The sequence below is a fragment of the Pan troglodytes genome, chromosome 19 (genome assembly GCF_028858775.2).
Source record: "Pan troglodytes isolate AG18354 chromosome 19, NHGRI_mPanTro3-v2.0_pri, whole genome shotgun sequence".
In the NCBI taxonomy this organism is placed as follows: domain Eukaryota; kingdom Metazoa; phylum Chordata; class Mammalia; order Primates; family Hominidae; genus Pan; species Pan troglodytes.
Window position 1 is genome coordinate 69,959,128 of NC_072417.2, and position 17,928 is coordinate 69,977,055.

At 36.7% G+C, this 17,928-nt stretch overlaps 1 protein-coding gene across 12 annotated transcripts in view; it reads left to right on the forward strand.

Annotated features, from left to right (window-relative positions):
• Positions 1-17,928, forward strand: part of DGKE (diacylglycerol kinase epsilon) — a 35,470-nt gene that overhangs the window by 4,010 nt on the left and 13,532 nt on the right. For all 12 annotated transcript variants that reach the window (XR_010153350.1, XR_008540506.2, XR_010153349.1 and 9 more), the window contains 5 exons: positions 6,782-6,941; positions 8,452-8,571; positions 10,692-10,835; positions 11,464-11,621; positions 11,952-12,003. Coding sequence is in view for 9 of the 12 variants with exons in the window: in XM_063799883.1 (XP_063655953.1) it covers positions 6,782-6,941; positions 8,452-8,571; positions 10,692-10,835; positions 11,464-11,621; positions 11,952-12,003 (634 nt within the window). In the remaining 3 variants the exon portion in view is untranslated. The remainder of the gene's footprint in view (positions 1-6,781; positions 6,942-8,451; positions 8,572-10,691; positions 10,836-11,463; positions 11,622-11,951; positions 12,004-17,928) is intronic.

Below are 17,928 nucleotides of genomic sequence, written 5' to 3' on the forward strand. Positions count from 1 at the left end.
CCCTAGCCCAACCCCAGACCTACTAAATCAGAAACTTGGGCTGGACATCAGCAGTCTTGGTTTTAACAGGCCCTACAGGTCCTTCTAAAGATGGAGAACCACTGCTATATTTACATATCTTTAAAAACATGCACCTCTGTCTCTTAATTTTGTATCCTCCCATTGAGCACACTGAATCTTTGTGATAATAAATCTTCTTTTCTTCATTAGTGCATTTTTACAGAGTAACCCCTTACCCCATAATAGAAATTGTCTCTGTGTAATTTAGGAGATGTTTATTATTCCCAAGAGAAGAGACCACAGTGTCCTGAAGTTGTACATATTCTACAGTGTTCTGAACTGATTTGTGTTGGCCAATAATTGTATACAGGATTACAGTCTCCTGTGACCTTCTGTAGGAATGAGATATTTTGGAAGGAGAAACAAAATAAATAGCTACTTAGAACCTTTAAACACAGACCAGACAGTCCTCTGGATTTTATCTAGCCCTGAGGAGAGCTCCTTCCCTGTCTGCATCTCATTCTTAGGGAAGTGAGTGAACTCTGCAGACAAGTTAGCATTTCAAAGGACACTAATGAGAGATGATGACTGAGTTTAAAGCCTGCAGAATAAGTGAGAAAGGCCCTTTAATTTATACTCATTCGGTCATTATACTTATTGAGCATCTATTTTTGTTCTAGACACTGCTAGAGTCTACTTTGTCTGTAGATTTTTTCTTTTTGTGTGCTCCTGTTTCTACCCTCAACTACTACATCTTCTTTTTCTTCTTTTTATCTCTCCTCTGACTAAAATAGGGAATTAGGTTATATTTTTACATATTCAATATATTTATTAAATGAACCTTTGTTTCTTGTAGTGTTCTATCTCATTAAGAGAAAAAGAACTTAAAGTGCTTTTTAATTTATAGGACTTTTTACTCATTACATCTACCCCACGCCTCACACACAATTACTGTGATTAGTAAAACAAAGCTGCCGACTCTCAGAAGGCAGTTACATTGGCCTCAGTGTAACTAGTCTCAGCTTTGATCATAAATTTTGTTTCTGTATTCTATTGGTGTGTGTTTATTCATTTCATTAATTATCTGAAACAGTGAAAGATACCAAATCATCTTCTAGAGCAGAGGTGGGCAAACTTACAGTAAAGAGCCAAAAGAATTTTCGGCTTTCCCAACCATTTCGTCTGTCATAATTACTTAACTCTGCCATAGTTGCAGTGCAAAACCAGCCATGGACAATACATAAATGAATGAGCTTACCTGTGTTCCAGTAAAACTTCATTCACAAAATCAGATGGCAGACATATTTGCAGTTTGCAGAACCCTGTTCTAGTGAATCTCATAAATGACCATCTCAACTTTATGTATAATTCAGATGCCTCCTTCAGCACACTAAAAAAGAGAGCTATTGTGAACAGGTAATTTTTTAGAGAAAACAAGCCTTGTTAAACCTTTTTTTTTTTTTTTTTTACTATAAATACTACTGCACAAGAACGGCATATAAATTCATGAGGCATTCCATATTTTCATATGAAGGAACTTTCTAGAGTAATGTTCTATATCTTGATAAGGGTTTTAGTTACGTATGTTCATTTATCAAAACTCAGGAAGTATATACGTACGTTTCATTGTATGTAAATTTTACATGAAAAGGAAAAAACATCATGATTCTAGGTAGTGATAAGCCTATTTGCTGATGTATTTAGGAAGTATTCTGATGTCTTCAGTTTACTTGGAAATGTACTAAAAATAAGATGAATTAATGGATAGAAATGTGACAAAGCAATTACAGAAAGATGTTAATGGTAGAATGTAGGTGGTAGGCATACCTGTAAAAAATATTTTTAAGTAAAATATTTTAAAAAGCAAGTAAACTATTCTTGCTTTTAGAATATATTTGCTGAAATATTGAAGGGTGAGATCTCATACTGTCTGCAGTTTACTTTCAAATGATTCAAAAAATATGAATTTATATGGAAAGAGAATATTGTGGGAGAAAATGTCATTAAGAATCAGCGTGAAGGGTGGGCTTAGGGTATTCATTTTGCTATCCTTTTGATTTCTCTGAAAGTTTGGAATTTTTCAAAATAAAAAGAAAAAAGATGATAAGCTGTTACCCAATGACATGATGCTAAAGCTGAAATATCAAGACATTTTAGTAATGTCTTATCTTCCCAGTGAGTTTGAAATCTAGGTTGTTAAATACCAATTACAACATATGTAAAGAGAATAGGATTCAGGTTTGAATATGGTATTTCTAAAGAAGAATGTAATACTGAGTAATTAGCATTTTATTTTATTTTGTTTTTTGAGACAGGGTCTTACTCTATATTGCCTAGGCTGGAAGACGGTGGCAAGATTATGGCTTACTGCAGCCTTAGCCTCCCAGGTTCAAGCAATCCTCCCACCTCAGGCTTCCAAGTAGCTGGGACTACAGACATGCACCACCATGCCTGATATTTTTTTTTTTCGTTTTTGTAGAGATAGGAGTATCACCATATTGCCCAGGCTGGTCTCAAATTCCTGGGCTCAAGCAACCCTCCCATCTTGGCCTCCCAAAGTGCTGGGATTACAGGCGTAAGCCACCATGCCTGGCCCTAGTAAGCATTTTAGCTGTACCTTTATAGAGCAAAGGCTCATAATAGCTATTATCTTGGTTAAAATAATCTTTTCTGGGCTGAGCGCAGTGGCTCATGCCTGTAATCCCAGCACTTTGGGAGGCCAAGGCGGGCAGAGTTCGAGACCAGCCTGACCAATATGGAGAAACCCCATCTCTACTAAAAATACAAAATTAGCCAAGTGTGGTGGCGCATGCCTGTAATCCTAGCTACTCGGGAGGCTGAGGCAGGAGAATTGCTTGAACCCAGGAGGCGGAGGTTGCCGTGAGCCGAGATCGCGCCATTGCACTCCAGTCTGGGCAACAAGAGCGAAACTCCATCTCAAAAAATAATAGTAATAATAATAATCTTTTCTGAAATTTATGAGAATTTAATAAATGATAACTGTTCTGTCACAAATTATTGGGAATAGAAAAGATGGTTTTATGAATCGTGTTAGGACAAGTGCTCTTTGGGTGAGGGGAGAAGGTTAACTCTTCATAATACACCACATTTATTATGGGTAGATTAATGCAGTAGTTTGTTTTGTTGTTGTTGTTGTTGTTGTTGTTGTTGTTGTTGTTTGAGACAGTCTCACTCTGTCGCTCAGGTTGCAGTGCAGTGACATGATCTTGGCTCACTGCTACCTCTACCTCCCAGGCTCAAGTGATTCACCCGCCTCAGCCTCCCGAGTAGCTGGGATTACAGGCATGCACCACCACACCTGGCTAATTTTTTTTTATATTTTCAGGAGAGACAGGGTTTCACCACATTACTCAGGCTGGTCTCAAACTTCTGACCTCAGGTGATCCACCCGCCTGGCCTCCCAAATCCTGGGATTATACGCATGCCCCACTGCGTCCAGCCAATACAGAGGATGGAAAAGCCCAACACTTCCATGAGATTCTGAATGGAATCTATAGCCCCAGAAGGTTAAGAAGCACTGAATTAAAGATGTAACTATGACAACTGAACTGGGGTGGGGGTGGGCAAATAACTATAGGTGAATATCTAGGAAATGGTAAAAGACTTTAAAGCATAACAGCATTTAATTAGGTACCTGTAGCCTAGCTACTCAGGAGACTGAGGCAGGATCACTTGAGCCCAGGAGTTCAGGCCAGTGTGAGCAACATAGTGGCCAGACTCGGTGGCTCACACCTGTAATCCCAGCACTTTGGGAGGCCGAGGCAGACTGATGAGGTCGGGAGTTTTTGAGACCAGCCTGACCGATATGGTGAAACCCCGTCTCTACTAAAAATACAAAAATTAGCTGGGCGTGGTGGCATGCACCTGTAGTCCGAGCTGCTCAGGAGGCTGAGGCAGGAGAATCACTTGAATCCAGTACGTGGAGGTTACAGTGAGCCGAGATTGCACCACTGCACTCCAAGCCTAGGCAACAGAGTGATACTCTGTCTCAAAAAAAAAAATTTTTTTTTTTTTGATGAAACAGCATTTAAGCCAACTACAAACGGAAATACATATCTGTATATATATATTTTAAAAACTCAAGTAGATTAAAAAGACAATTTTAAAGAACACTGAAGCATGTTTGCAATAAATATGCCAGAAAAAGGTTGATATTCTAGATAAATAAAATCACATGCAATTATTAAAACCTAGTGAAAGATGAATATGGAACATGAGTGAATTCACAAAAGGGGGCTGAAAAACTCAGTTTTACCTACTAATCAGACTTCCAGATTAAAACAATAGGATACCTTTTTCTATCAAATTATCAAAGAAAAATTAAGTACTAATGAGCGATATTAATAAGTGTTAGTTATGATGGGCACTTTCATGCACTTGTAACAAGCATATTGGACAAACATCCAGAACCTTGGGAAAATGCATGCCCTTTGATTCAGTAACTTCTGAGATTGCAAAGAAATAATCTCATTCATTTACCCATGTTATTTATATTTTCAAAAATAAACTAAATGTCTTTTTTAAAAAACAGAAAAGGGGTCAGGTTTTTTTCGTTTTGTTTTGTTTTGTTTTTTGAGATGGAATCTCACTCTGATGCCCAGGCTGGAGTGCAGCAGCACCCTTTCCCGTGTTCAAGTGATCCTCCCACCTCAGCCTCACTGGTAGCTGGGACTACAGGCACACGTTACCACGCCAAGCTAATTTTTGTTCATTTTTCTTGTTTTTTGAGACAGGGTCAGATAAATTATATGATATTCACATGATGTAATAATATACATTCTTTACAAACCATGTTTTAAAAAAATTGAATGATATACAAAAAAGTTTATGATACAATGTAGAAAAGCATTATCCAGATATATATATATACATCATACTTCTAAGCTGAAAAAGAAACGTATACACTATAAAACTGAGAATAAATAAGTCCAAAAGTTAAGAGTGACTCTCTGGATGATTTTTATTTTATGCCTTTTTGTATTTTTAAATTTTTATAAGCTAGTATTTAAAATAATTTTTAAAATTTATACAAGTAGTTCATGTTTATATTCTGGTTTTTAGGATCTCAAGGAATACATACAAAAAAACATAGACTAAAAACTTAATATTCTTCCCATTCCTCAGTCCTACTTTTCTTCCCAGAGGAAACCATTATGAAATAATTCAGTGGGTATCCTTTCTGATTGCTTTTGATGGTGATATACTATTTTAAAGTTATGGTAGACCAATAAGTAAAGATATTATACTTCAGCCACATAACCAGTCTATTATAGTTTCTCAAGTTGAGTTTAAAATTAACAAATGTGATTATGCAAATTATTTCAGTTTTCTCTGTAACAGATTATGCAGAGAACTCTTGCTTTTAGCAGTAAATAGGACTCGAGTATACAGCACTAAGTACTTGACAAATCTGAATATCCAAAAGGAAAAAACAGCTTAAAATAGAAGGTCAACAGAGGACCTCTGGGTGAAAGAATGTTTATCCTCTTTTCTTTTTTATATTCATTTAATTATAACCATTCTTTTCTGGTGGCCTGCTTTATCTCTTCAGTCAGATCTGCCTTATCTGTGAGTGGATTAAATACTTAGCAAATTAATAATAGAAACCCAGGACCTTTACCAGCTCTGTTCTCTGCTTGTTTTACCAATTGGGTCCAAACATAGTTGCAAATCTGAATGCATATGTTCTTACATCTATTTCAAAAGCAAGCATATGAATTATTTTCGTATTAACTGACAAAAAGAAATGCACGGTTGTACTTATATTTACAGGTTAAGAGACTTTCAAGCTGGACCCTCAGGAACTCTTCAAGGGTCCATGTCAGTGGGGCATTTAAACAGCAAGGACTTTAGGCCTCATGAACCTACATTTCAGCCAAAGCACAAATATATATAAAACTATCATTTTAGATCAGCTTTTGTTTATGTGGATCATAGCTATTGATATTTACCATGTCATAAATTAAAACTGATAAATTTTAAAAATATTTTTAAAATAGTAACAAATGATTTTTATGAAAATTTAGTGAGGAGAGTTACATTGTTTTAAATTTTTGCACATTTCTTTCACTTATTGTTCAGCTAGAGTATCATATTTGCTTCTGTTGTCATAGCACATGTCATAAAGCTTCTGGAAAATTCCACTGTACGCTTTTGAGAGGATGAGGGTGAAATAACTCTTTAGTGTTATTATTAAAATTTTAACCTCACAGATGCCCTGAATGGATCTTGGGGCCCACATTTTAAGAAATGCTGTTAGGCGGGGCACAGTGGCTCACTCCAGCAATCCCAGCACTTATGGGAGGCCAAGGTGGGTGGATCATATGAGGTCTGGAGGTCAAGACCAGCCTGGTCAACATAGTGAAACCCCATCTCTACTAAGAATATAAAAATTACCCAGGCGGTAGTAGCACGAACTTGTAATCCCAGCTACTTGGGAGACTAGGCAGAAGAGTCACTTGAGCCTGGGAGGCAGAGGTTGTGGTGAGCTGAGATCATGCCACTGCACTCCAGTCTGGTGGACAGAGTGAGACCCTGTCTCAAAAAAAAAAAAAAAATGCTGTTAGATTAAACTGCCAAATATGTTCAAACTTTATTGCTCCATTTCACTGTGCAGATAGTGCATATATTTTATTTGCCAAATGTTATGGTAAGTAGTGATAAAATTATGTTTTATTTTTTAACAAAAATGATTGTTTTGTGGGTTATCATTGAGATTATGGTTTAAAATTAGTTAATGCTTGTTTCTTCCTTCCCTCAGGTGCATTTGGTGCCAGAAAACAGTGCATGATGAGTGCATGAAAAATAGCTTAAAGAATGAAAAATGTGATTTTGGAGAATTCAAAAACCTAATCATTCCACCAAGTTATTTAACCTCCATTAATCAGATGCGTAAAGACAAAAAAACAGATTATGAAGTGGTAATTAGAGTTTATTTCTCTTATATGATTGATTTTTAAAAAGCTGCTTAACTCATTGTTTGAGATAGTTAAGACAGTATGTAAGAAGAATTGGTGCCAGGAATAAAATAAACTTAAATAACAGATCAAGACCAAGGAGAGAAATAAAATGCTATTATGGTAAGCCATAAAATCCTACCTAGTTCCTAGAGATGGGTCAAAAATTTTGGCTCTTGAGTTCTTTCATGTCTAAAAGGAAATTGGAAATGTTATATTAGTGGTTTCTAAATCATTGCCTGCATCTGAATGATTTAGGGAGCTTTTTAAAAATACAGATTTCTGAGTAGTACCTTCATTGCCATATTTGATTTAGTGGGTATAGGGTAAGTCCAGGAATTCATCTTTTTTTTTAAGGTCCTCAGAAGATTCTGATGAACAGTCAGTTTTGGGATTCATGATTATTGTCAGTGAAAAGAAAATAGATTTTCCTCACACCTTTTTCTAAAAATATTTTTCTATTTTGAACTTTATACAGGGTCCCTAGAGATAAGTTTATGTTGCACATTAAATGCTCCCACAAATAATGGTGAACACTAAACCTGTTAACAGTTTATAGATGTAGATATGTGTATGAAATTGATGTAACTTACTGAATCTCTCAGTCTTTATGTAGCTCTTAAGGAAACATTATAAAAATTTATGGATTTATTTTCTAATTGGATATACCAAAATAATTGAACTATTTTATTTTAAAATTGTACCTTTTTCAAATTAAGATTTTATGATTACATGCCACCTTTGTCAATATTCCTGCAAGGAAAGGGACATTTTAAATTTTTCAAACAATATTGTTTTGACAGTTTTTTTAAATGTACAATCTCTTATTTATCTGAGTTCAACCTGAGATCACAAGAGAGGAGAATCTCTAAGTAAAACTACAGAATAACTTCGTTAATGGTTACATCTACAAGGAGAGGGGAAGACGAAATGGTTACATTGTGAAAAGTACTAATTTCATTTGACTTTGAGCTATTAGAAGTCCAGATTTTTTAATCTGAGTACCCCATTTTAAAAAAAGAAATAAAACCTTGCAAAACACACCAGAATACATCCAGTAAAGGAAAATTAAGGTGAAAGGTCAGAGAAAAAAATCAGTGTCTATTCTGTGAATGGTTGAAAGTTATAGAAAGACAGATTTTCAACTCAGTTTAAGTCCAAACTTTCTAATAATTTGATGTAGCAGTGTAATGGGCTGCATATACTAGTGAGTTCCTTATGTGAGTGTCCGAGCATATGCTGGATGACTTATCTAGAATAATGTAGAAGAGAATTAAACATTGAATGGGAGCTTAAATTAGTTAATTTCTGAGGTTCCTTCCATTCTTAGAATTCTTTGATTTTTATATTGAATTGAGAGAACTAGTATAGTTTTTATTTCAGCAAATTATAGCACCATTGTTCTCAAGGCATGGAAAATGTGCTTTTCATCTTTAAGATACTAAACCTTTTCACTCATGGCAATTTTTTTTAGCTAGCCTCTAAGCTTGGAAAGCAGTGGACCCCATTAATAATCCTGGCCAACTCTCGTAGTGGAACTAATATGGGAGAAGGATTGTTGGGAGAATTTAGGATCTTGTTGAATCCAGTCCAGGTAACTAAAGAAAAAAACTTTTTATATTAATGTTTTCATTTTCCCCAAAATGCAATGATTATTAATGCTTCAAGTCACTAATCACCTGATCATAGGAAAGAATAATAATTACAAAAAGATCAGCCATTTAAATATGTGGATAAGCAGGAACTCTTGTGGTGGGAATATAAAATGGTACAACCTCTTTAGAAGACATCTTGGCAGTTTCTTAAAAAGATAAATATAAATTTATTATATCTTCTAGCAGTTCCTCTACTAGGAATCTACCCAAGGGAAGTGAAAACATATTTCTCACAAACATTTGCATGAAAATGTTCACAGCAGCATTATTCATGATAGCCGAAAAGCATAAACAGCCCAGCTGTTCATCAGCTGATGAGTTGATAAACAAAATGTGATGTAGCCCTACAATGGAATACCATGAAATGACAAAAAGGAACAAACTACTGATACGTATATATTACAATAATGAACCTCAAAAACATACTAAGTGAAAGAAGGCAGATACAAGGGACCTTATATTGTATGACTCCACTTATGTGACTTGTCTAGAAAAGGCAAGTCTGTAGAGGTAGAGAATAGATTATTGGTTCTAGGGCTGGAAATGGGGAGTGATTGTGAATGGACATTGAGGGATCTTATTGAAGCAACAAAAATGTTCTAAACTGGATGATGGTGGTGGTTGTGCAATTCAATGAACTTAATAAAAATTATTGACTTGTTCACTTCAAATGGGTGAATCTTATATGTAAATTATACCTCAGTTTTAAAAATAAAAGGGATCGTTAAAATTGAATATAATTTTACTTTGAAAAATTAACCAAAAAACAAAAAAATACAAAAAAATTTTAAAGAAAAATAACCCATTGTGTAGCAATTAGAAGTGCAATAACTTTGTCCTTCCAATTTGTATTTTTTACACTCTCAATATTATACAGCTTAAGAAAATTATAAAAAATACAGAGAAAATCATTTGCAATTTCTCCATACAAATACATCAGTTCTCTTTTTTCTTGTTCTTTCCATTAATTATCTATGCATTTACTTTACATATTAACAGTACTATAACAATAATCTAGATACAAATTTGCATTCTGATTTTTTAAATTTTAATGGTATAAATATTTTTCCTTGTTTCAACATAGTCCTCATAGTTACATATTTAATGACTAAAATAATTGAATGGAAATAGCATTATTTATCCAGTCTCTACTGTTGAAAGGTAACACTGTCTCTATGATTGTACTATAAATAATGCCACAGTGAATATTTTTATACATATTTTTAGGCATTTTTGTCTTTCAAAATATTTTTCTAGGGTCGTTGACAGAATTATGGATAATCAAAGTTACTTGCATTTTTATGTCATTTTCTATATATTGCAAAATTGCTTTCCAGAAATTTGTGCTAAGTTGCACCGGTGATTTTTTTTTAAGCCAGTATAAGATATGAAACACTAATTAAAGGTGAACTTAGCACATTGTGGTTTATGTGAACAAGAAGGAGGCAATGTGGTATAGTAGATAAACTATAACTTTTTTTTTTTTTTTTTGAGACAGAGTCTTGCTTTGTTGCCGAAGCTGGAGTGCAGGGGCATGATCTTGGCTCACTGCAACCTCTGCCTCCCAGGTTCAAGTGATTCTCCTACCTCAGCCTCCCGAGTAGCTAGGATCACAAGCACACAACACCACACTGGCTAATTTTTGTATTTTTAGTAGAGACAGGATTTCACCATGTTGGCCAGGCTGGTCTCGAACCCTCACGTCAAGTGATCCACCCGCCTTGGCCTCCCAAAGTGCTGGGATTATAGGCAAGAGTTACCACACCTAGCCTTGTATTTCAGCAGTTAATTACCTGGACAATCACAGGCAAGCGATTTAACCTTCCTGCACCTCAGTTTCCAGCCCAATAGAATGAGGCTAACTCTTGCTTTGTAAAGTCAGTGTGGGGATGAGCTACAATGAATATAAAGAGTCTGGCAGGGTGCCTGGCATATTGTTAAATACATAGTAGCCAGTAATGTTATTTAACTGTATCTCTACTCATCTAGAGGGAAATCATCATTACAGATGAAGGAAAATGTTGGATAAAAATAATTTTTCTTTTTCTTTTGTTTCTAGGTTTTTGATGTAACTAAAACTCCTCCTATCAAAGCCCTGCAACTCTGTACTCTTCTCCCATATTATTCAGCTCGAGTACTTGTTTGTGGAGGGGATGGGACTGTAGGGTGGGTCCTGGATGCAGTTGATGACATGAAGATTAAGGTATTAGTCTTTAAGAACTACTACAGAAGGACTTCTAAGATAAATATACTATACATATATATATATATGGGTTTTGTTGTTGTTTTGTTGTTGTTGTTGGTTTTTCTTGAGATACAGTCTCGCACTGTCACCCAGGCTGGAGTGCAGCGGCACAAACACAGCTAACTGCAACCTCCATTTCTCAGGTTCAAGCCATCCTCCCACCTCAGCCTACAAAGTTGCTGAGACTATAGGTGTGCGCTACCATGCCTGGCTAATTTTTGTATTTTTTGTAGAGACAGGGTTTCACCATGTTGCCTGGGCTGCTGTCAAACTCCTGGGCTCAAGCGATCCTCCCACCTTGGCCTCCCAAAGTGCTGGGATTACATGGGTGAGCCACTATGCCCAACCTAATTTAGAATATTTTTGCTTTATATTTTTTATTATGCAGATGAATATTAGACATTGCCAGCTTCAAATAGTTAAAAATGAGATGTTTTGATTAAGCAATTAGCACAAGCTTTAGCAAAACAACATACAGTTGTTATATTTGTGTCCTTACTGTTTTGGTCTTATTAAATTTTACAAAATATTATTACCCAGCAAATAGTCTGAGAGAAAAATCTAAAACATATCTTCCATATTCTAGGGACAAGAAAAGTACATTCCACAAGTTGCAGTTTTGCCTCTGGGAACAGGCAACGATCTATCCAATACATTGGGTTGGGGTACAGGTTATGCTGGAGAAATTCCAGTTGCACAGGTTTTGCGAAATGTAATGGAAGCAGATGGAATTAAACTAGATCGGTAAGTTACGTTTCCCCAAAAAGTAGATTTCTTGAGATTTAGCCATAATTGGTTAACAAGTGAAGACTTGTGTAGATGAAATGTGCCATGTAATTTAAATGTGAAAGACTATACTAGTTGTAGTTACACAGATACTGGTGTTTTGTTTTATTATGTAAGAGCCGAAGTAATAAGTTACACTGAGTACTTATCCCTAAATTTGCATGCTCATATACGTGTGGTTACTTTTTTAGATGGTATTTTAATAGAAAACCCTCATTTATCCAAACATCCAGAGTACGGGGTTTATTGTAAAACGTGCTGTTTTTTTTTTTGACTTCTGTTTTTTAGATGGAAAGTTCAAGTAACAAATAAAGGATACTACAACTTAAGAAAACCCAAGGTATGTTGTTAGTGCCTCAGTTGCAAGTGGTTTCAGCTTCATTGCACAAGATACGGCACTCTGTGGTGGGATACAGAGACCTGGTGCTTATCTCAAGGGAGCTGGCTGTGGAGCAGAACAGAAGCTTATATGCTTACCTCACAAGCTGGACTGTAAATGTGTTATGGGAGAGAACAGGGTGCAGGTATGCTTAGTTCTGCCCTAGCTGATCAGGCTGAGAAGATTCAGAGGAAGTGATATGGGAGTTGGTCCTTAAAAAAGCAAAGGACTTTCCAGGCAGAGGGAAAAGAGGTGAGAGAGTGCAAAGCATGGTTAGCAAGTAGCAAATAATAGAGAGAGAGTAGATCTGTATTTTTAAAAGATACTCTGGAGATAATGTGAAAATAGCTTAGAAGCCTGCACTAGGTAGAATCAGGATGAGGACAATGCAAAGACATTTTAGAGGTAGAATTAATCAATACTTGACAACTGATTAGTATAAAGGGGAGAGAGAAAATACATATTACAATTAGATTTCTGGTTTTTATAACTGAATATATGGAAATGACTATAAGAAAAATACCAAGTTTCAGGTTTGGGTAGGAAGAAAATGAGATAGATATTGGGCATATCAATCTAAAAGTTTTCGTAGTGTTAAACAAGAAGTTGGAAGTTTAGGCTTAGTGCTCAGGAATAAAGACAGAGCTAGAGATGCAGATTGAGGAATCTAGACTGGGTTAGGAAGTAAAATAAACTGGGGTGGGGGCAGGGGGAGTAGCCCAAGTTGTGGGATTCACATCCCTATTTATCAGCCTTTGAACTGAAGCCTTATTTCTGATAATTGTTTAAATGCTGAGAATGCATAAGAGAATGTGGGGAGTGAGAGGGGAAAAGAGGGCCAAGAACTACATCTTTTCTTTTTTTTTTTTTTTTCTTTTGTTGTGGAGACAAAGTCTCAGTCTATCACTCAAGCTGGAGTACGGTATTGTGATGACAGCTCACTGCAGCCTCGACCTCTGGGCCCAAGCGATCCTCCCACCTCAGCCTCCGAAGTAGCTGGGACCACTGGCATGTGCCACCATGCCCAGATAGTTTTTGTTTTTGTTTCTGTTTTGTAGAGAGAGGGTCTCCCTATATTGTGCAGGCTGATCTCGAACTCCTAGGCTCAAGCAATCCTCCCACCTCAGCCTTCCAAAGTGTTGGGATTACAGGCATGAGCCACTGTGCCCAGCCATGAACTACATCTTGAAAATAGATATATTTAGGTGACACAGATTAAGAGAGGCCACTAAAGGAGACTAAAGAGTGTAGTAAGTAAATAAGGAGAAAACAGAGAAAGAGAATTACAGTAGGTGGGTGATAAACAGCAAAATTAAAGCAGACTTTAAAGAAGAGCATTTGGGGAACACTGATGCATGTTTCTCTGCTTCTCCATCTCCTTGCCACTGAAATCCCTCTAAAATGTGCCTCTAAAAGATCTTGTATAGATCTTTGAGAAGGCACAAAACCTTAAGGAGAAAGAGATCACAGCAGTCTTCAGAAGCCAAAACTAGGAAGGTTCGCATATTGAAAAAAGCTCAAAAGTGCCTACACTGCAGAAAACCAAGAAAGAAACCAGTTTATTGAGCAGAACCAAGCAAAGGCTTAGGAATTCTATGCTTACCTCACAAGCTGGACTGTAAATGTGTTATGGGAGAGAACAGGGTGCAGGTATGCTTAGTTCTGCCCTAGCTGAGAAGATTCAGAGGAAGTGATACGGGAGTTGGTCCTTAAAAAAGCAAAGGACTTTCCAGGCAGAGGGAAAAGAGGTGAGAGAGTGCAAAGCATGGTTAGCAAGTAGCAAATAATAGAGAGAGAGTAGATCTGTATTTTTAAAAGATACTCTGGAGATAATGTGAAAATAGCTTAGAAGCCTGCACTAGGAAGAGGCTTCTACCACATCACTCAGAGAGCAGTAGTATAGAGTCACCACATCACTTAGAGAGCAGTAGTATAGAGTGGGTCTGAAAATAGAAGGAGTGAGCGAAAGAAGCTGTTTGTCCCCTAGATCACTTCCCCTTTCCCCAACTTCACATGGTCATTTACTACCCTCCTCAACTCAGGTAGTAGATTGGAGGTTTACTCTGGAAAGTTTGGAGAGACTCTAGCCAGCTAACGCCATATGGAAAACAGATTTAGTGCAAAGTGAGATCACTGGCCCTTTTCATCCACTCAACTTCAAGAATAGTGGCAGAGAGGATTTCTCTCTGGGGAAGCTAACTTGCCCAAGATAAAAATTAACAGGTACCAATATTTGAGTGTCCCCTAGCAAAAGGACCAGATTTTTGCACTGTAGTCCTATAATGAAGCTTATACCCTAGCAAGACCTGCTTTTGGATGCAAAGTTCACAGTTTGCCTTTTATGCCTTACTCTTAAAACATGAATATATACAGCCAAGGATTGGAGGCACAAACAAACATTTAAGGAAAGCCTCTGCCATGAGAGAGCCCCAAAGAAACAAGAAGAAAGAATTGTAGGAAACACAGTCCAGGAAGCTGAAGGAAGTCAGGGAGAGGGACTAATGTTCTCAGAGAAAAATGAAAATATTAATAGAACAGGGTTCTATAAAAGGAACATTCAGAAATACATACCTCAAAAAAGGCTCTTATAAACTAAAATTCAGTATCAGATTGGAAAGTACAAGTGAAGACACCACTCAGAAAATACAACAAAAAGCAAAGGAACTGGACATGGGGGCACACACCTGTAGTTCCAGCAACTCAGGAGGCTGAGCCAGGAAGATTGCTTGAGCCCAAGAGTTCAAGGCTGCGGTGAGCTATCATCACGCCACTGCACTCCAGCCTGGGTGACAGAGTGCAGATAAGACCCCATTTCTAAAAAAAGAGAAAAAGAATACAGTAAGTAACATTTAAAATTTAAAAATCACAAATTGGCGGGGCGCGGTGGCTCACGCCTGTAATCCCAGCACTCTGGGAGGCTGAGGCAGGTGGATCACCTGAGGTCAGGTGTTCGAGACCAGTCTGGCCAACATGGTGAAACCCTGTCTCTAATAAAAATACAAAAATTAGCCGGGTGTGGTCATGGGTGCCTGTAATCCCAGCTACTCGGGAGGCTAAGGCAGGAGAATTGCTTGAACCCGGGAGGCAGAGGGTGCAGTGAGCCAAGATCACGCCACTGTACTCTACCCTGGGCAACAGAGCAAGACTCTGTCTCAAAAAAAAAAAAAAAAAAAATCAAGAAGTGAGGATCTGGTTATGTTATTTAGAAATATAGAGATAAATACCAGAAAAAACTACAGAAAGAGCTCTGGGAGCAGGAATTATAAATGAGGAGGAGTAGACAGAAAACTGCAGTGTTTCCTTTGAAGCCTTGTAGAACTATATAGCTTATTAAAGTGGATTGCTCTGATTTATTTAAAAAAAAATTGAACGTAAAAAAATAAAGTATTGAGAGATCCTTTAAAATGGTTCCTGTGCTTAAAAGTATTTGTCAGTTATCATAGTGCCTGAAATGCCAACATTAAAGATGTATTTCTCTTTTTGATAGTAGCCAATCTAATAGGTGTGAGGTGATAGCTCATTGTGGTTTTCATTTGCAATTCTCTGATGATTACAAATGTTGAGCATTTTTTCATATGCAGGTTGAATATCCCTTATCCAAAAAAATGGGACCAGAAGTATTTCAGATTTCTGATTTTTTTGGATTTTGGAATATGTGCAGAATATGTACCCCTTGAGCATTTCTAATCTGAAAAGCTGAAATCCAAAATGCTCCCATGAGCATTTCCTCTGAGTGTCATGTCAGTGTTCAAAAAGTTTGAGATTTGGGGACATTTCAGATTTCAGATGTTCATATTAGGGATGCTGAACCTGTATCTGTTGGCCATTTTTATGTCTTTTGAGAAATGTCTCTTCAAGTCCTTTGCCCATTTTTTAATAAGATTATTGGTGGTTATTGAGTAACTTGAGTTCCTTCTACATTTTGGAGATTAGTTCCTTATCGAGTGTATAATTTACAGAGATTTTCTCCCAAGCTGTGGGTTGCCTCTTCACTCTATTGTTTTCCTTTGCTGTGTAGAATCTTTTTAGTGTGATGCAATCCCTTTTGTCTATTTTTACTTTTATTACCTATGCTTTTGAGATCATATCAAACAAATATCAAACAAATAACTGCCCAGGCCAATGTCATGAAGCTTTTCCCTTACATTTTCCTTTAGTACTTTTATAGTTTCAGGTTGTACATTTAAGTCTTTAATCCATTTTGAATTGATTCTTTATAATGGGTGAAATAAGGGTTGATTTTCATTGTTCTGCATGTGGATATCCAACTTTCCCAGTACCATTTATTGATGAGACTCTCCTTTCCCTATTGTATGTTCTTGGCACCTTTGTCAGAAATCAGTTGGCCATAGATATGTGTATTTATTTGGGGCTTTCCTATCCTATTTCATTGGTGAGTAATAACAAATGTTGGCAAGGATGTGGAAAAGAGAGAATCCTTATACACTATTGGCATTGCAAATTAGTACAACCATTTTGGGAAACAATATGGAGGTTTCTCAAAAAACTAAAACTAGAATTACCATATGTTCCAGCAATCCCATTTATAGATATATACCCAAAGGAATTGAAATCAGTATATCAAACAGATGTCCATGCTGCCATGTTCATTGCAGCATTATGTACAATAGCCAAGATGCAGAAATAACCTAAGTGCCCATCAGTGAATGAATGGTTTTTTTAAGTATGCCATATATACACCATGGAAAACTATTCAGACTTAAAAAAAAAAAAAAAAACAGGAAAATCTGTTATTCTCGGCAACATAGCTGAACCTAGAGGACATTATGTTAAATAAATAAACCAGGCACAGAGAGACAAATATTGTTTGATGTCACTTATGTGTGGAATCTAAAAAATCAAACTCAAAGTCGAGAGTAGAATAATGGTTACCAGAGGCTGTAGAGAGTAGTAGAGTAGATGGAGAAAGGGGAGACATTGGTTAATAGGTACAAAGTTTTAGTTAGGAAGAATAAGTTCTGCTATTGCACAGCTTGGTGACTATAGTTAATAATAATGCATATTTTCAAATTGCTAAAAGAGAGGTTTTTTCTTTTTGTTTTTTGTTTTTCTGTGTTTTTTTGAGACGGGGTCTCATTTGACCATGCAGTGGCGTGATCACGGCTCACTGCAGCCTAGACCTCTAGGGCTCAAGTGATCTTCACACCTTAGCCTCATTAGTAACTGGGACTACAGGCACATGCCACCACACCCGGCCAATTTTATTTTTATTATTTTCAATAGAGACAAGATTTTTCTATGTTGCCCGGGCTGGTCTCAAACTCCTGGGCTCAAGCAGTCCACGCCCCTCAGCCTCCCAAAGTGCTGGGATTACAAATGTGAACCACTGTGCTCAGCCTAAAAGAGAGGATTTTAGATGTTCTCACCACAAATAAATGATAAACATTTGAGGTGATGGATATGCAAAAAAAAAATGATGTATTTCTCATTCATACCAGGATGTATTACTATTCAGTAATAAAGCAGAGCTGAATATTTAAAAATATTTATCTTATCAGAGATCATTCCTCCAAAGAAAGATGGACAAAGTTTCACACCAGTTAGATGATTCAAATAAGAAGACATGTTCTTCAGCCATTTGCTGTCAAGAAATAAGATATGTCATTAAAAATAAATATACTACAATCAAGTAGGGTCTGCTTACCTCTATAGAAGAACATCCAAACAATCAAATAAAAGAAGGAACTTCATTTCTCTATACATTCAAGCAAGTGTTTTGTGCCCATCTGGTGCCAGGCACTGTCGTAGGTGCTGGAGTTTCAGTGATGAAGGCCTTGTCCTTGTGAAGCTTATATTGCCCCACTCTTAGTTTCTGAATAAAGGACACCTAGGAAACTAGAAAAAAAAATTCAGTTAAAAAATAAA